This window comes from Pan paniscus, chromosome 3 (genome assembly GCF_029289425.2).
Source record: "Pan paniscus chromosome 3, NHGRI_mPanPan1-v2.0_pri, whole genome shotgun sequence".
NCBI classification, from domain to species: Eukaryota; Metazoa; Chordata; class Mammalia; order Primates; family Hominidae; genus Pan; species Pan paniscus.
In genome coordinates this window covers 138,529,958-138,549,821 of record NC_073252.2, presented here as the reverse complement: position 1 = coordinate 138,549,821, position 19,864 = coordinate 138,529,958, and the positions used below count along the sequence as shown (strand labels likewise).

Below are 19,864 nucleotides of genomic sequence, written 5' to 3'. Positions count from 1 at the left end.
CTTTCAGAACCGAGTCAGGCTGCTTGACATCCCTGGGAACATTACATCCTACACGGAATGCCCACTTTTAAGATTGTATAGACCAAGAATTGTTTCACTTAATTTTTTTAAATAAATAAGCTGAAATATTGACTGGAGGTTTTTAACACACATTCTACATATTGACTTAAGGTAGACCCAGTCAACGGATGTTAAGCATTTATCCAGGATCATGTTGCTATAGATTTTGAAGAAATTATTAAGCCAGCAACAGAAGGAATTTTTTTTTTTTTTTTTGATGTGGGGTCTCTCACACAGTCATCCAAGCTGGAGTGCAGTGGCACAGTCTTGGTTCACTGCAGCCTCCTCTTCCACCTCCTGGGATCAAGTGATTGTCCTGCCTCAGCCACCTGAGTAGCTAGAATTACAGGCATGCGCCACCACCCACAGCTAATTTTTGTATTTTTAGTAGAGATGGGGTTTCATCATGTTGGCCAGGCTGGTCTTGAACTCCTGAGCTCAAGTGATCTGATCGCTTAGGCCTCCCAAAGTGCTGGGATTACAGGCGTGAGCCACGTGCCTAGCCTTTTTTTTTCATTCATAAATTACTTTCCAGTGTTTCATATTAAACACCAAGACTTGATTAAGTTGCAGTCTCTTTTATAACTCAAATTGGTCATGAAAATATGTCTCACTATATTGTAGCAGACTCTAATGTAATTGTTCTCCTTTCCTGGTGGCGGGGAGCTTATGTGATAGAGTTCTGCTAGAACTCATTTATCAGTGAGAAACATTTTATAAGCCGTCTGAGCATTTATATGTTTTATGTGGGAGGTTTCTTGTTTCTGCATACATGCTCCAGCTAGACGAAGGAATTTTTCACTTTGACTTTATCAAGATCCACATAGCTAACTGCGTTTTAGACACATAATGTAACCTTTCATCTCCTTGGCATTTTCCATTTATCCCAGACACCTCATGACCAAAAGAGCCAGTAAAAATTTTATGTGAGAAAAGGGGCTTTTGTGGATTTTAAAAAATAAGTATTCTTTAATACATGCCTTAAGTGTTATGGGAAAATTCTTTTCAGGAAAAGGAGGTATTTCCCTCTGTTATCTAGCATTTATTGCATTAGAAAGAAAATCCTTATGTACAACTTCAGGTGTCTCAGAAGATTCCTTTAATATATATAAATATATATTTTTAATATTCTATAATGTATGTTTAATATATAATGTATATTATATGTCATATATTAACACATATATTTAACATAGATATTAAAAGAATCATATATACTCTAACACATATATTCTGAAAACAGCAGTCAGATGCTACACTTTTTCCCTTGATGGACCCCAGGCAGACCTATTTTTTTAGATATGCGAGAGTTTTTAGACAACTTCAATAGGTTACTTAGTCTTCAGTAGGGAAAACATTTCTAAGTTGTGCTTTGAAGGAAATATATTTCACATGAAAATGCTAATGAACAACTTAAAGTTTAACCTGTCTAGACTGCTTGCAGTAAAAATGAAGAAGGGAAAAAAGATCTTAGCTTTAAGTATATTGTCAGAGCTGCTGCAAATAAACCATTTTTCTAGTGCTTGCCTTGAGATTTGTTTTCTAATGTGCTAAAGAGAAAAGTTTTAATGCATTTATCCTAGTTTCTAGTTGATGAGAATCCTATTATAAATCACCCGTATATGTCTTCAGTTTAGAGCTAAATTTCCCCAATGTGGTAGGCTTCGGCACACACACACACACACACACAGACACACACACACACACACACACACACACACACACGGTCTGGTAGTTCAGATAATGTTGCAATTAAGCTGTTTACATTCTTTACATGTCTGTTCAGAATAGAACCTTTAAAACTTTGCAGTGGTAGAAGGTGAAGGATGAAAAGCCCTGGAGTCTAAATGAAACATTTGAAGGATTGGTGGTGTTTTGAAAACCATTCCAACATTAAGCTTGGTAAAAGGAACCAGTATCATGGGTTGTTTTCTGTCTCTTATGGCTGATGAAGCAGCGAGGAGCCCTCTCTCTTATAGCTCCATGAAATTTTAATGAAAATCAAATAATTCCTTTATAGCAAGGTTTCTCAACCTTGGAGCTATTGACATTTTGGGACAGGCTTTCGTTGTGGTGGAGTGGGATGGCAGGGGCTGTCCTGTGTGTCGTAGGATGTTTAGCAGCATCCCTGGACTCTGCTACCAGATGCCAGTAGTATCCCTCCACTTGTGACAACCCAAAGTGCCTCCAGATGTTGCCAGATGTCTCCTGAGAGGAAAAAAGTCCCAATTTGAACCACTGATTTGGAAAAACCAGTAAGACGGTTCCAGTTTCTAGTATAAGCTCCAGTTTGATTGTTTTGAGCTGTTTTATTTTACTGGAACAGAGTCAAAGAGTCTCAGTTTTGCCTCAATAAAATATAGGTGGTTCCTATAGAATAATGAAAGTGCCGCCTTCCTCCTTTAGTGCTGCACATAGGCTGCTATTGGGTAATTCTTGGAAAATAATGCTCTTTGTTTCCCACTTCTTTTCAGGTGACAATTGTGGAAAAGGCAGACAGCTCCAGTGTGCTCCCCAGTCCCTTATCCATCAGCACCCGAAACAGGATGACCTTCCTATTTGCCAACTTGAAAGATAGAGACTTTCTAGTGCAGAGGATCTCAGATTTCCTGCAACAGACTACTTCCAAAATATATTCTGACAAGGAGTTTGCAGGAAGTTACAACAGTTCAGATGATGAGGTCTGTGGGAGACACCTGAAAGTATTTTTGGTTTATCCTGTTCCTGTGCCCAAGTGTGTTCAGTTCCTTGCCCATTTTGTTTGATCTTCAAGCTTTGCGTCTGACGCCCAAAGCAATATCTCAGCAATATCTCATTTAAATCTCAAGGACTTTGTATTTGGGGTCATAGATTTAGAAGGAACCTTATAGATCACCTGGAATAACACTTTTATTTTATAGTTGAAGAAATTCTTAAGTAATCTGTTCTAGTTACATAGCAAGTGACTCAGGTCCATATAGTGACATTGTTGAGAATGGTACAGAGGTCACTAAATAAAGTCTCAAACCTGAAATACAAATCATTATGATGATTTTTATTATGATAGAATACGTATTGGGTCCCTGTGGAATTCTTCCCTGGACCAACATTCAGGAACACTGGAGGCCTGAAAAGATAGGTGACTAGCTGAATGGTTAGAGGAAGTTACTGGCAGATAAAACATGTTTCGAAGGTGGTAAGCTCACACATAACATCTCTGTCTCCGTTCACCTGCTCCAAGCTTATGTGGACATTTTTGAGGCGCCAGAAACTCAATGGGGTGATGAGGCAGCCATAGCTGCTGATTCAACCATGACATGCTTTGCATACATGCAAATCAGAGAAACAAATGGCCAAGCACTTTGTTGCAAATATACATCTAAAACATGAAGATTCAGAAACCTGTTGTGAGCATTGAAGTGCTGCGGCCTGGGACCCAGCCACCTGTCTAATCCCTGCCAAAATGATGGCTTGCTGCTTTTCTTGTGTTTCTTCGCATAGCAAGAAACACCATGGGAAAAAAATGATGTAGCTTTTGATAACCAAACAGAAGACACTGAAGAAGTAGGTTCTATTGCCCGTGTCCTCCCAATGTCTTGTTCCTCTTTGTATTGACAGGTGTACTCTCGACCCAGCAGCCTCGTCTCCTCCAGCCCCCAGAGAAGCACGAGCTCTGATGCTGATGGAGAGCGCCAGTTTAACCTAAATGGCAACAGCGTCCCCACAGCCACACAGACCCTGATGACCATGTATCGGCGGCGGTCTCCCGAGGAGTTCAACCCGAAATTGGTGGGTGCCTCTCACTTTTCCCTGAAACTTTGTGGATTTGAACAATGCCATTAACAATATTTTTTACTATAAGTAAATTCACACATGCCTATGTAAATGGAGATTTTCCTATAAGTTAAGCAGATTTTTGTCTAAATATGTTATAACTTTCACAGTGGCTTCATGGAAGGAGATGAGTTATAGAGGGTACAGGTGACTTCTTTTGGTCTTGTTTTGTTTTTAACTCTTGCTTAAGTTAAACCAACAAATAAATACCGGATTTATCAGCCCATATTTAAACATCATTAACTTACTTTCACTTGGGGGTGCAGACATAAAACCATAAATACAATCTCAGGTAAGTAGGATTCTGACTCTGGGCCCAAAAGCTTCATGGCAGAGCTGTAGGCCATGATGGATGTATAAAACTAGAGAAGAACTCCAGAAAATCTGAGTTCCTTTTTCTCATGACTTCTTTCTGGAATTGTCACTCCGTTCAGCAGGGAACATGTTCTGACCTTCCATCACTCTTCTCTTACCATCCTCAGGGTACTTTGGATGTCATAATGTTTCATTATCCCTTTCAGGCCAAAGAGTTTCTGAAAGAGCAAGCCTGGAAGATTCACTTTGCTGAGTATGGGCAAGGGATCTGCATGTACCGCACAGAGAAAACGCGGGAGCTGGTGTTGAAGGGCATCCCGGAGAGCATGCGTGGGGAGCTCTGGCTGCTGCTGTCAGGTACGGCCGCTGGGCTGGGAATGCTGGCGTCAAAGTCTGTGGGACTCCACACCAGGGCCTCCCTGTGCCTTCAGTCATGCCTCAGGGGTTCTTTCAAATATGCATCCCCCAGTTGAAAGCTACGTCATGTTTCCTCACCAGAGTATTGAAGTTCCTCAATTATTGTTCCCTTTGTAAAACTATAGGACCCATAGGAAGCAGACCAAATGTTGAATCCACCATCCTTCGAGTCTTTATAAATACTTCCATTTCTTCAGTCAGGCTATTTAGGAATAAAAGAGAACCTGAAGTAAAAGAACAGAATACTTTGTGACTTCAGTAGTTCTTTTTTCCTTGCCCAGCTATGTCAACTTCATTGAGAATGTTTAAGTGTGACACTTCCTCAGAGCAGTCATCGGGTGGGGAATTGGGAGGAAAGAAATAAGAGGAATAAAAAGGCCCAGGTGTTTGATTTTTGCCACCTCCTGAAGTCTTTGGTCATCATTGGAACCATAAAGATGAGGCCAGAGTCTGCACTGGAAATAAAAGCTTACTCAGATCATACCTTGTACTTCAAGCCAGAGATGCCAGGAAGGACAGAAGGGGACACTTCCATGGACCAGTGGTGAAGAGGCATCCATCTTTACTGGTCCACAGACCTGGCTCTTGTGCCTGTCCATCATTCTGTCACATCAGATCTTTGAGCCCTGCTACAGAAACCAGAGATCCTTCAGGCTAAGCTCACACTGCTTCCTCCCATCCGAAAGCACTGAGTGTATCCCAGGGATCTTTAATATCTCAGACATCAGAGCACTCCTTAGTTTCACCAACTTTACTTTCACATGTAAATCAGTTGCTCTATCTGGATTGAAGCCTGAAATATTATCATTCTAAATAGGCTTATGTGAATATTTTTATTTGAACCTAAGATGGTCTGACACAAATGCTATTATTAAAAGCTTTTATTCTTAAAAAGTGATAGTAAAATTAATAATTACGACTCACAGGAAAGCCTTTAAAAAAACCTATAGCTCTTTGTAAAAGTAGATGTAATGCCCATAATGAGATGTATAAATGTCTCAGAAATAGGGACGTATAATCCTGAAAAATAATTGGTTTTGTCTATTTCATGTAAAACTAGTTTGTTCTATATTTATTTAATACATGTCTTATTTTTCATTTTTCTTTCCTTCTTTCTTTTTGTAGAGATAGGTGTCTTGCTGTGTTGCCCAGGGTGGTCTCAAACTTGTAGGCTCAATCAATCCTCCTACCTCAGCCTCCCAGGTGCTGGGATGATAGTCATGAGCCACTGTGCCTGGCCTCATTTTCCCTAAGTGGACCAGCCATAGCTCCTCATTTAGAAACCTAAATTTGAGTCAACTCATCTGTAATTATAATTCAAACCCAAGAAGATCATTACCATCCAGTCTTTTCTTGTCTTCCCTGTGTTTAGTGAACTAGTCACCTTGACAACCAGATTCAGATCACTGACAGAGTAAACAGAGTTCCATTTTCATCCTCCTTGTTCAAATTAGAAGTTATTTATAGCTGCATTTTAAGTGAAAATGAAACTCAAAACGAGTACCAGGAAACTAGTGTATACAACAATAGTACACAGCCCTATCTCAGAGATAATGTTGAGAGTTAGACCCAGTGTTTCCTTTAATGGCAGATGGACCATGTGAGACCGCAGGGTGGTCTCCACACGGCCCTCTGTTGGGGTGATAACTGAGCCCGTATTTCCACATCCAGGAATGGGGTTCGCCTGAAGGCCAGCCTATCATGAAGAGAGCACAGCTCCAGGCCAGAGCCCAACTTGGGTCTCACCTGCTTCCTGTGACCCTTAGGGTGACGGCATCATGACCTGAACTCTGTACCAGCTGAAATGAAATGCAGGTCAGATGACAAGAAATCACAGTACGTCTCCCACATCAACAGAGCAAAAGCCAGCGTTATGTCCCTGTCAGCTGGGTTGGCTTTTCCAGGGCCAGCGTGAGTGGTGAGGCCAGCTCTCTCAGTGACCATCAGAGACAAGGCCTTGGCCAGTCCAGGGGTCTTGGGGCTCCACTTTTCTGAATTATGAAATGTTGAGTGTTTACCCTGTCAATATATATATCATTTATATATTTTTTGTGATATCTTTATTGAGATATAATTCACAACTTACTAGTTAAGGTGTACAATTCAGTGGTTTTTTTTTTTAGTATATTCACAGAATTGTGCAATGATCACAATTATAGAACATTTTTCATCCCCCCAAAACACCCCATACCTGTTATCCATTTGGAAAATAGATATAGGCTGGGCGCGGTGGCTCACGCCTGTAATCCCAGCACTTTGGGAGGCCGAGGTGGGCGGATCACGAGGTCAGGAGATCGAGACCATCCTGGCTAACAAGGTGAAACCCTGTCTCTACTAAAAAATATACAAAAAATTAGATGGGAGTGGTGGCGGGCGCCTGTAGTCCCAGCTACTCGGGAGGCTGAGGCAGGAGAATGGCATGAACCCGGGAGGCGGAGCTTGCAGTGAGCCGAGATAGTGCCGCTGCATTCCGGCCTGGGCGGAAGAGCGAGATTCTGTCTCAAAAAAAAGGAAAGTAAATATAAACTGTTTGGAAATACAGACTGGTAGTTCCATTCCCCTCAAGCCCCCTCCCAGCCCCAGGCAACCACCAGACTACTTTCTGTTGCTAGACATTTTGTATAAATGGAAGCATACAATATGTAGGCTTTTGTGACTGGCTTCTTTCACATAGCATACTGTGTTCAAGGTTCCACCATATCGTAGCATGTATCAGCATTTCATTCCTTTTTATGGCCAAATATTATATCATTGTATGGACATACTATACTCTGTTCATTCGTTTTTCAGTTGATAAACATTTAGGTTGTTTCTACTTTTTGGTTCCTATGAATAATGCTGCTATGAATGTTCATCTACATGTTTTTGTGTGGGCTGGGCACAGTGGCTCATGCCTGTAATCCCAGCACTTTGGGAGGCCAAGGAGGGAGGATGACTTGAGCCCAGGAGTTTGACACCAACCCAGGCAACATAGTGAGACCCCATCTCTACAAAAAAAAAAATTTTTTTTAACTAGCTGGGTGTGGTGGCACGCACATCTAGTCCCAGCTACTCAAGAATCTGAGATGGGAGGATTGCTTGAGTCTGGGAGGTTGAGGCTGCAGTGAGCTGTGATCAGACCTCTGCACCTCAGCTTGGGTGACTCAGCAAGACCCTCTCTCAAAAAATAAAATACAGATTTAAAATTTAGAAAATTCAAAAGTTTAAAATTTTTTTAAATACAGGTTTTTGTATGGACACCTGCTTCTATTTCTCTTGAATGTATGAATGAAGTGGAATTTCTGGTTCGTATGGTAACTCTATGTTTAACCTTTTAAAGGTTAAACATTATTTTGATTTGCATTCTCCTGAAGGATAATGATGTTGAGCATTTTTTCATGCACTTGCTGACCACTTCTATATCTTCTTTGTAGAAATATGTACTCAGATCCTTTGCCTGCTCTTAATTGGGTTATCTTTTAATTATTGAGTTGTAAAAGTTTTTAAACATATTTGAGATACAAGTTCATTATCAGATTTTTCCTAAAAATGCTCCCATTCTGTGCATTGTCTTTTCACTGTCTTGATGGTATCCTTCGAAGCACAAAAAAAATTTAATTTTAATGAAATACAATTTGTCTATTTTTTTCCTTTGTCACTCTGCTCTCATGACATGAAGATTTACACTACTATGCTTTCTTCTAAGAGTGTGTAGTTTTAGCTCTTATAGTTAGGTCATTTTGAGTTAATTTTTTTTTTTTTCTGGAGACTGAGTCTCACTCTGTCGCCCAGGCTGGAGTGCAATGGCATGATCTTGGCTCACTGAAACCTCCACCTCCTGGGTTCAAGCGATTCTTCTGCCTCAGCCTCCTGAGTAGCTGGGATTACAGGTGTGCACCACCACGCCTGGCTAATTTTTGTATTTTTAGTAGAGACGGGGTTTCACCATGTTCATCAGGCTGGTCTCAAACTCCTGACCTCGTCGTGATACACCCATCTTGGCCTGTCAAAGTGTTGAGATTACAGGCGTGAGCCACTGCACCCAGCCTTGAGTTAATTTTTTATGTGGTGTGAGATGAAGGTGACCATCTAATTCATTCTTTTCCGTATGGATATCTAGTTGTCCCAGCACCATTTGTTGAAAATACTATTCTTTCCCCCATTGAATTGTCTTAGCACCCTTGTTAAAAATTAATAGACCTTAAATGTTAGGATTTATTTCTGGACTCTTAAATCTAGTCCATTGATCTGTATGTCTATCTTTATGCCAGTACTGCACTGTCTTGCTTACTGTAGCTTTGCAGTAAGTTTTAAAATTGGGAAGTGTGAGTCCTCCAATTTTCTTGTCCTTTTTTGAGTCTCTTGAAGTTGCATATGAATTTTAGGACCAGCTAGCCAATTTTTGCAAAAAGGACAGATGGGATTTTGATAGGTATTGTGTTGAATCTGTAGATCAGTTTGGGAGTTTTTCTATCTTAACAACATTAAGTCTTCCAACCCATAAACACAGGATGTCTTTTATTTAAGTCTTTGTCAATTTCTTTTAGCAATATTTTGTAGCTTGCAGTGTGCAACTCTTACATGTGTTTTGTTATATTTATTCCGAAATATTTTATTCTTTTTGATGCTATGGTAAAGGGAATTATTTTCTTACTTTCATTTTCAGATTATTCATTGCTAGCCTATAGATTTTGTGTATTGATCTTGTATCCTGCAGCCTTCATGAACTCATTCATGCATTGTTGAGGTATAATTGACAATAAAAATTATATATATTTAAGGTGTATTAATTTGATGATTTCATATACATTGTGAAATGATTACTATAATTGAGCTAGTTTACCATATCTATTACCTCACATTGTTCCCATGATTTTTTCTTTTTGTCTTTTTTTCTTGTTTTTTTTTTTTTTTTTTTGGTGGGGAGAGTTTGGTGAGAGAACACTTAAGATCTACCCTCTTAGCAAATTTCAAGTATACAATACAGTATTACATTAGATCTTCAGAACATTTTCATTTCTTATAACTGAAGCTCTATACCCTTTGACCAACATCTCTCCATTTTTCCCCTTCCTTAGCTCCTGGTAATCACCATTCTACTCTCTGTTTCTATGAGTTTGACTATATTAGATTCCACATACAACTGAGAACATGTATTGCTTGTCTTTCTGTGCCTGGCTTATTTCACTTAGCATAATGTCTTCTGGGTTCAACCATGTTATCAAAAATGATAGGACTTCCCCTCTTATAGGCTGAATATAGTATCCCATTTTGTATATATGCCCCATTTTCTTTATCCATTCATCTCTTAATGGGTATTTAGATTGTTTCTATATCTTGGCTATTGTGAAAATGCTGCAATAAACATAGGAGTGCAGATATTTCTTCAGGATACTGATTTCACTTCTTTTGGATATATGCTTAGAGTGGGATTACTGGATCATAAGGTAGCTCTATTTTTAGTTTAAGGAATCTCTATACTGTTTTCTATAATGGCTGTAGCAATTTACATTCCCACCAACAGTGTACAAGGGTTCCCTTTTCTCCACATCCTTGCTGACACTTGTTATCTTTTGTCTTTTTTATCATAGCCATTCTGACAGGTATGAGGTGGTATTTCATTGTAGTTTTGATTTGCATTTCCCTGATGATTAGTGATGTTGAACACCTTTAAATACACCTGTTGGTGATTTGTATACCTTCTTTTGAGAACTGTCTATTCATTTCCTTTGCCCATTTTAAAATCAGGTTGTTTGGTTTAGGCTATTGAGTTCTGTGAGTTCATTATATATTTTGTATATTGACCCCTTATCAGACATATGGTTTGCAGATATTTTCTTCCATTAAGTTGCTTCTTGATTGCTTCCTTTGCTGTGCAGAGCTTTTTAGTTTGATGCCATCCCACTTGTCTGATTTTTGCTTTTGCTGCCTGTGCTATTGGTGTCACATCCAGAAAATAATTGCCATATCAGTGTCAAGAAGCATTTTCTTTCTATATTTTCTTCTACTAGTTTTATGGTTTCAGGAATTGTGTTAAAACTTTAATCCATTTTGCATTAATTTTGGTACATGGGATAAAAAAAGAGTTCATTTTCATTCTTCTGCATGTGAATATTCAGTCTTCCCAACAGGAATGTAATTAAAATTTAGATTGAGAGGTAGATACTTGCATATAGGGTTTTTCTGTCTTGAAGAATCCTAAACTGTAAGTATCTCAAATGGATGATTCTCAGTATAACCCTCCATCCCCATCCCCAACACCTGAGGAACTTCCATCAACAATGATGACTCACCACTGCTAGGAATACTCTTACCACTCTGCAATTTGAAAAACTCCACCAAGTATCTCCACCTTCTCTTCAATATGGCTATTAAACCCTTCAGAGCTAACACGTTAGCAGGCAGTTTTCAGACTTATTTTGAGAGACAGAACCTCCTTTTTCAAGTGAAATCTTAATGAAACCACAATAAAATAAAAGCAAAGCTGCTGGGGTTGAAGAGAGTGATGAGAAGGTGAAGCCTCAGCCTGGCTTGTTATGATGACCTCCCCACCTGTGCTCCTAAGCAGCCCTTCAGGACTGTCTGTGGGAGTTCCTCAGAGCATGGTTTTGTAGCTTGGGAACCTCTACCTTAGGAAACTTTTTAAGTAGCCAGCCTACTATGGAGCTGAAAGAGGGAAGGAGGCCACAGGCAAATTCACCAATCTAGCCACGATTGCAACATACCACATCTGTGATTTCACCTTCTCTTGCAAGTTTCCTTTGAGAGGTAGGAAAGTAAAGCGGTTCAATCATAAGCTGTAGTTGCAAACCAAAAGGCAGAGCTCTCACGTTTTTGATATTGTATCTGTTGGATATATCTCAGGTGCCATCAATGAGAAGGCCACACATCCTGGGTACTATGAAGACCTAGTGGAGAAGTCCATGGGGAAGTATAATCTCGCCACGGAGGAGATTGAGAGGGATTTACACCGCTCCCTTCCAGAACACCCAGCTTTTCAGAATGAAATGGGCATTGCTGCACTAAGGAGAGTCTTAACAGCTTATGCTTTTCGAAATCCCAACATAGGGTATTGCCAGGTAAATGTCACAGGTGGTTTTTGCTAAAAAAATAAAATAAAATTTCTATTCATTTGGCAGCAAATAGTGGGAAGGAAGGTTTATGGTTAACAGAACTATCACTTTACCAGGGCCTCTCAACCTTGGCACTGTTGACACTCTGGACTGTTAACTCTTTGTTGTATGGGCTGTTCTATGCTTTGTAGAATGTTTAGTAACATCCCTGGCCCCTACCACTAGATGCTGGTAGAAAATCCCCAGTTGTAACAACCAAAAATGTCTCTAGATATTGCCAGATGTCTGAGAGGCAGAATCATCCTGGGTTGAGAACCACTGCACTGAGTGGAGGAGACCTTCCTGCATTCACCACTGTGTAGCTAGGTGACCTGGAGAAGATCCTTCTGATCACTGTCTGCCTCAACCTTCATCCCACCCTGGAGTAAGAGAGGGCATCCTCAGCACCGGGCCTGTCACTGTGGTTCGCCACAGTGTTGCTACTTTGCATCCTCTTAAGTAATAATGTCCTTGAATAGAGCTTTTATATGCTAGGGTTATGTCTTAATACACATTAAAATAAGTGCTTAACTTAGTATTAAGAAAAGTTGCCTACATACCAACAAAAGTCATCTCTTGTACTGGTATAGATGCCAACATTTGGGAAGCTCCAAAATAACGTGACCTTAGAATCAAAGGCTATATCGGCCAGGTGCGGTGGCTCACGCCCGTAATCCCAACACTTTGGGAAGCCGAGGCCGGAGGATCACGAGGTCAGGAGATCGAGACCATCCTGGCTAACACGGTGAAACACCATCTCTACTAAAAATACAAAAAATTAGCCGGGCGTGGTGGCGGCTCAGGGAGGCTAATTTTTTGTATTTTGGGAGCTACTTGGGAGGCTGAGGCAGGAGAATGGCCTGAACCCGGGAGGTGGAGCTTGCAATGAGCCGAGATCATACCACTGCACTCCAGCCTGGGTGACAGAGCAAGACTCCGTCTCAAATTAAAAAAAAAAAAAAAAAAGAATCAAAGGCTATATCATCGTAGAGGCCTTCCCTGACCATCCAGCAAACGCTAAAAGAGGCTGAACTCCTACTTCAACACACAAGTGCACGTACATGCACACGTTAGTCTCCCTCTACTGCATTATTTTACCTTTTTATAACTTTCAATTTAAATAACCCCCCACATAGACTAGTTAACCTTTTCATCTTTGTTTTATCTAACACTAGCATTTAGGACCTGCAAGATATCACCACTGTGTCCCCCATCCTCCAATACCTAGTCCAGAGCCTGTTACTAGGTAGACCCCTAAAAAAACCTATCTCCGCTGAATGACTAAGGAACTGGCAGGGACCATCATTGTGTATAGGATCAGCAGGTTAATTCTCAAGTGGAATTTCCATGATGATGTCACTTGGGAACATAATGAGTAAGACTTACAAGAAAGAGCCTATTAAACCAAAATACCTTTTTTGAAATTATATCGTAGAAGCCTGATGAACAGTTACCGGTTTCTGGGAGATCAAAAGAAGTACAGGAGGTAGTTGGCCTCTAATATGATAAAGTTCATATTTACCTTTTGATCTTCCTCTTTTTAATTAAGAAGACTATTAAAGTAGTTGAGTCTAGAGTGGTTATGAGGTATCTGATAATATCTTTTAATAAAGTACAGTTACTTTAGAATTTAAATCACTCTCAGTTATCACTACCATCTCTCTCCAGATGGAAATGTTGGGTGAGGACTCCAAGTCTGAAAGGTTTCGTTGTTCTCTGAGGAGAGCCTGGAGCCATGTGTACCTGATTATAGAAACCATTATGGAAAGTTACAAAGGAAATGTTTACCTCACTGAATTAAGGATTAAGAACATTGAGAGATTTTAGCAGGTTAAAAGCTTTGTGAAATAGCCTTTGGGCAAATTTTTGGAATAGGGGTTTGCCAGCATGAGTTCGGGGCTCTGTCTGGTGAATATTGGTGTTAAGGAAGACCCTGCACACTTACTGGTTCAAGGACTCAGGTTTTTATGTTTTTACAGGGTCATAAAACAAAACTCAGAAGAATATATGACAGAGACTATGTGTAAAGCCTCCAAAGCCTAAACATATTTATCTCGCCTTTCACAGAAAAGGTTTGCCAGCCCTTGTGAGAATAACTGAGTAATTTTAATATGCTAACAGAATTGCTTATATTTTCAACTGTATTTGATGACATCCTCTTTCACTTTTTTAGGCCATGAATATTGTCACTTCAGTGCTGCTGCTTTATGCCAAAGAGGAGGAAGCTTTCTGGCTGCTTGTGGCTTTGTGTGAGCGCATGCTCCCAGATTACTACAACACCAGAGTTGTGGGTAAGTGGAGATGCATTTAACATTTCAACCTATGTCTCGTCAAGAAGATGCTTTTAGAGAGGTGCCAGCCAGAACACTATTTCTGGTCACCATAAGCCAAAAGAGTTTCAGACTACTCCAGTTTTTCAAAATGGAAATGAGAGAGGTTGAATAAATATAGGTTGTATACAAAGGAGCCCCATGGAATTTAAGGGACTATACACATATGCCTGCTCCAGAAATTATTTTAGAAAATATTTCATGTGTGTGTGTCACTCTGACATGTGAGAGCTACACCAGGTATGTGCACCATTAACACAAAGAGATTTGATAAAAAAAATTAATAAAGAGGATGGGAACCTATGAAATACAGAGGTGTTGCCAAAAAAAGGCTATCTGGGGTGGAAAAAATAGAATATAGAGGTTTATTGAAAGCTAGGTTTCTAAGGTATTTTTCAGGACTGGTTTTATTGCAAAGCAAACACCTGTTTTGAGGATTTAAATTACTGCTGTTACTCCTTGTAGTTCTCTCAAATATCAGTGATTCATTTTAGCAGGACAAGCTTTTCATTGCTTGGGTCGTACGGTATATTGTTTATGCTTCTTGTGTTCTTTCTATATTTCTAAACATTTGCACATGAATTTGATTATTGAAAATATTATCAAAAATGTCCTTACATTGATCATGAATGTGTACAACAGGAATGCTTTTAAGTTTTTTTAAAAAGTAATTGTTTTAAAAAATGATTAATATGTGGGCACCATGCATCCAGAAGTGTGATTTTTTTTTTTTTTTTGAGACCATCTTGCTCTGTCGCCCAGGTTGGAGTACAGTGGTGTGAATTTGGCTCACTACAACCTCCGCCTCCCAGGTTCAAGTGATTCTCCTGCCTCAGTCTTTGAGTAGCTGGGACTATACAGACTCCCACCACCATGCCTGGCTAATTTTTGTATTTTCAGTAGAGATAGGGTTTCACCATGTTAGCCAGGCTGGTCTCGAACTCCTGACCTCAGGTGATCCGCCTGCCTCAGCCTCCCAAAGTGCTGGGATTATTATTATTTGTTTTAATTAATAAGAGTTTGCCAGCTAAGCTGCTTAGATGTACATTTGGAACTGTAGTCATGTGTTGATGTTCTGGCTGAGGAAGGACTGCATATACAACAGATGTCCCATTAGATTATAATACTGTATATTTACTGTATCATTTCTATATTTTGATACACAACTGTTTACCATTATGTTATAGTTGCCTACAGTATTTAGTACAGTAACATGCTATACAGGTTTGGAGCCTAGGAGCAATAGGCTATACCATATAGCCTAGGTGGGTAGTAAGGCTCTACCGTCTAGGTTTGTGTGAGTACTCTCAAAGATGTTCACATGACAGATTTACCTGACAACCCATTTCTCATGTCTCCATTGTTAAGTGATGCATGACTGTACTTGGATGTATATCTCATACCAAACCAAACATTATGTTGCCAACAAAATAACTAATTGTATGTCACGAAAACCTTATAAACTGGCTTTCTCAACAACCCTTATAATTGTCATGTGATTGTTCTTTTTTGGAAGGGAAAACAGGACAGGAAGAGCCCAGAAAGAGAAGATGCAGCCAGAACTAATCTGGTGACTGAGCTGTGTTGACACCTTGGTCTAGTAACAGTCACAGCAGAACAGTCAGCAGAAAGGAACAGAGTCCTGTGCTAGCAGTCAAGTTGTTTGAATGGATTCTTTAGTTACACTGTGTAGTTGGCTAAGCTGCGCCTTTTTGTATACATTGCTGCCACAGGTGCACTGGTGGACCAAGGTGTCTTTGAGGAGCTAGCACGAGACTACGTCCCACAGCTGTACGACTGCATGCAAGACCTGGGCGTGATTTCCACCATCTCCCTGTCTTGGTTCCTCACACTATTTCTCAGTGTGATGCCTTTTGAGAGTGCAGTTGTGGTTGTTGACTGTTTCTTCTATGAAGGAATTAAAGTGATATTCCAGTTGGCCCTAGCTGTGCTGGATGCAAATGTGGACAAACTGTTGAACTGCAAGGATGATGGAGAGGCCATGACCGTTTTGGGAAGGTATTGTACTAAGTCTAACTTTGAAAACCATCTCCGGTTTTCTTCCTCATGCTTTCTCTTCATTTCATGAGTCTTAACTGATTTGATGGTGATCATAATGCCCGCTTCTTCCTGTGGCTGAGGATTTATTTTCATATGCTTTTTCTTTAGAAATTAACAGAATTTCTTTCTCTCTTTCCATCTTTAAAGAAACTCTAGTCCTTTGTTTTAAAATGTAGAACTTGCAGAAAATGATTGGAGAATTATAATGGGAGGATTCCAGTTTCTTCTCCTGTGACTTCTGATGCATTCTTCTTCCAGGTATTTAGACAGTGTGACCAATAAAGACAGCACACTGCCTCCCATTCCTCACCTCCACTCCTTGCTCAGCGATGATGTGGAACCTTACCCTGAGGTAGACATCTTTAGACTCATCAGAACTTCCTACGAGGTAGGTCTTGTTTCCTGGCTGAGCAGGGTTTAACCATGCATTCCACACTTCCACTACTGCCTGTTTTGTGCTGCTATAACAGAATACCACAGACTGGGCAAAGAACAGATATTTATTTCTCAGTTCTAGACTTTGGGACGCCCCAAATCAAGGCATTGGCAGGTTAGGTCCTGGCCTTTCTGCTTCCAAGATGGCACCTTGCATGCAGTGTCCTCCGGAGGGGAGAAATACCACGTCTTCACTGGCAGAAGAGAGAGAACCCACACTCATAAGACCTTTTTATAGTGCCATTAATCCATTTGTGAAGGCAGAGTCTTCATGACCTAAATGTTGCAGGTGATTGGCAACTATCTGAGGCTGGTATCAGGAGGGTAGTAGGAAGAATTTACCAAGACAGTTGTAAGTAAAGAAAAGCAGATTTATTAAGGAAAGCATGAAAATACATTGCAAGGATGCAATGGGCAAGTTAGCAAGAGAGGAGTTAACTGCAAAGAGACAAAGCCTTGCTGGGGATTTTATAGGATGGTTCTTGTGCTGTGTGCTGGAGAGGGCTTTGTGCAGTACTGGTAACGCTGAGGTTGTAGTGAGCTAACTTGCATTTTTCTGTCAGCCCAGGGTCTGGTGATAGCTGGGCGCAGGAAGATTATGAGTTATTTGCACAGGAGATCTATGTGTTCTGGATCATGAAAAAGGGCAGACTTATAGCTTATCTGTTTTGATTATTTATTTATATATTTATTTATTTTGCTTTCCCTGGGTCTTGCCAGCCCGACTCCTTTTCCCTAATTAGGACTCCACACTAAATACCTCCTATTAGACCCCACTTTCCAACACTGTTGCAATGGGGATTAATTTTCAACATGAGTTTTAGAGGGAATAAAAACATTGGGACTATAGGCTTACCTGCTTCCTTCTACATTGAGAACTACTTCTACATTCCTTCTACAGTGAGAACTACTGGCCAGAAGTAAGTAGTTCTGTGCTAGCTGACAGCTTTGGCCTCCAGAGATGGACACTGAATGGAGCCTGGATGTCTTGATGGGTCTAATACCATAGTAGCACATGGCAAGACAAGCTGTGGCTCTCCAGTGCTTTACCATTCACATCCTGAAGCCTGATCTAGTAGCAGCTCAGATTGAACTCTTTGTAGATTAAGTAGGGGCTGTTGAGAGTAGGGATGGGGAGGCTGACCTTCACAAATCAATTTGCTTTCTGTTCCCATGCTAAGTACTTAGGGCTTCTTTGAAGTAGATAGTCTGAGACACTTAGTATAGCCTGTATAGCCCAGAGTAGACCAGAGTCCTAGGATTCCTCTAAAATTGCTTGGCTTGGATGGGGGAGGATGCTTTCTTGTCCATGATGACCCTGGAATCAGCCTGATCTGCCGCTCTATCTCACAACAGAACTAATATGCTTTTTGGGGTGAAGGAACCACAGTGCCACTTTCCCCCTTAACACCTGGTGGTTTGTGGGGCCCCAAGTGCTCAGAACACTTGATGGTTTCTTCATTTCCTGATCCTTGATTCTCTGAACTTTTATAGAAATCATCACTGAGAAAGCCTGAGTATTCTGCTGAGCACACTATGCTCTCTACAGGTGTTTTGTGATTTTGATTGGTGATTGTCAGTATTCCAGCTAGCAACAAAGTGGATAAGAGACAAATAGTGAGGAATGGAGTGAGATCAGAAAGTCTCTCTTAAAGTAAAAAATTTAGTGCTTTTAAAAAAATTGCTATGGATATAGAAATCTTTTCAGAAATGTGTGTCCTTAACTCATAATAAGAGAAAGACTGGTAATTATTTTTTTAAATCTTCATTGAAACTCCATATATATTGAAAGCAAAATACTTTGTTTTAGAATCATAAAAGCAATACATGTTCATTTTAGAAATTGTAGGGAAATAGGAAGAAAAAAATAAATTGTATCCTATAAGCGTTTTACATTTCCCTTAAGTATGTTTTTCTACTTACAACATACACTTTAAAAAAAAGTCCTTCTAAATACTGCTCTGTCATTTTCTATGTATACCATGAGCATTCCCTAATATATTAAATATTATATGAAGGCGTGATTTTACTAAATTGTATTCTGCTTTAATGAGGTAACAAAATTTATTTACCTAGTTCCCTTTTGTTAGACATTTACTTCGATTTCTTCCAAATTTTCAGTATTATATAGCATTCTAAGATAAACTTGTACCCAAATATCACATCTCTGATTATTGTCTTAGAATCCTAGAAATGAATTTACATTAAAAGTTTGGATTTAAAAAATTAGATTAAAAAAAAGAATGATCAAGCTATTGGCACACACTGTCTAATTTCCATGAAGGATGTCTCAATTTATGTTTCCACTATTAGAGATAAAGAATGAATGTTTCACCTTACTGTCTCCAAAACTATTTCCATATGCATTTAAAAAAATCATCTCCCCATTTGGAATAGTACTGTATGATGTAAGCAAGAGCTTTTCTATCTATGGGTTGCTTTTCTAAAGGAATCCTCAGACCTTTATTGTTAAAAGAATTCTGGACCAAGGTTTTATGGGATATAATGGGGTTTCTCTTCAAATAATCTGATCAATCTTTTATTCTTTAATTCGTAGTATCCCCCCACCCCTTTCTTCTTTTTCTCCTTTTTCCTTTTTGCCTTTGTTAGATGCCTAGGCATGCCTCAGTACCAAGCATTATCAGTACCAGCTCACATTCCTTTCCTTATCTGGAAAGAGGACTAACTTTCTAGCTCATTACAGACACCCCCTTCCCCTTTCTCTCTACTTTCTTTTACGTACCCACCCTATCTAAAAAAATCAAATGTTTAGCCAACTGGGATTAGATTGTACAACCCGACCCCAGCCAATGGGGAAAGGGTACAGGGGCAGGACTTGGCGTCAGGAATAAAGGCTCTCATGCCCTTTGTTCAGGTGTGCTCTCATGGCAACTGGCCAAGGAGGCACCCCTCTGTGCAGAAGTAAAATTGCTTTGCTAAGAATCTTTTGTTCAAGTGTTCAATTTCCTTAGGGTTTTGAGCGTTATTCCTAACAGTATTAAAGCTTAGTATGTGGCAACTCAGCTTTTTTCTCAACAGCAGATAAGCTAGCTTCATGCTGAAGTCAGCATTTTGCCCATTTTTAAAGGGAAAGCAAAGAAATTGAGACAAGGCCCACAGCTGATTTCCATTTACGTCTTCTTGGGCTGATCCCTAATGGTGGCCCTCAGGCTGCCAGACATCCTATCACAGGACAAAGCCGCAGTTCCCTTCCTCTGCCTGGAAAGACAATCCTTTTAATTTATATCAGTGCCTATATTACCAGGTCTTTCAGTGCGTGATAACTAGGTTTTTGTTTTCTCTTCTCTGCTTAAGTGTCACTACTCTGCTTATGTTTCCAGT

General features: G+C 39.9%; 1 protein-coding gene across 1 annotated transcript in view; it reads left to right on the top strand.

Annotated features, from left to right (window-relative positions):
- TBC1D9 (TBC1 domain family member 9) overlaps positions 1 to 19,864 on the top strand; it is a 135,703-nt gene that overhangs the window by 82,877 nt on the left and 32,962 nt on the right. The window contains exons 7-13 of the mRNA XM_003820689.7: positions 2,535 to 2,741; positions 3,658 to 3,828; positions 4,395 to 4,545; positions 11,449 to 11,663; positions 13,870 to 13,987; positions 15,760 to 16,045; positions 16,346 to 16,475. Of these exons, the coding sequence (XP_003820737.1) occupies positions 2,535 to 2,741; positions 3,658 to 3,828; positions 4,395 to 4,545; positions 11,449 to 11,663; positions 13,870 to 13,987; positions 15,760 to 16,045; positions 16,346 to 16,475 (1,278 nt within the window). The remainder of the gene's footprint in view (positions 1 to 2,534; positions 2,742 to 3,657; positions 3,829 to 4,394; positions 4,546 to 11,448; positions 11,664 to 13,869; positions 13,988 to 15,759; positions 16,046 to 16,345; positions 16,476 to 19,864) is intronic.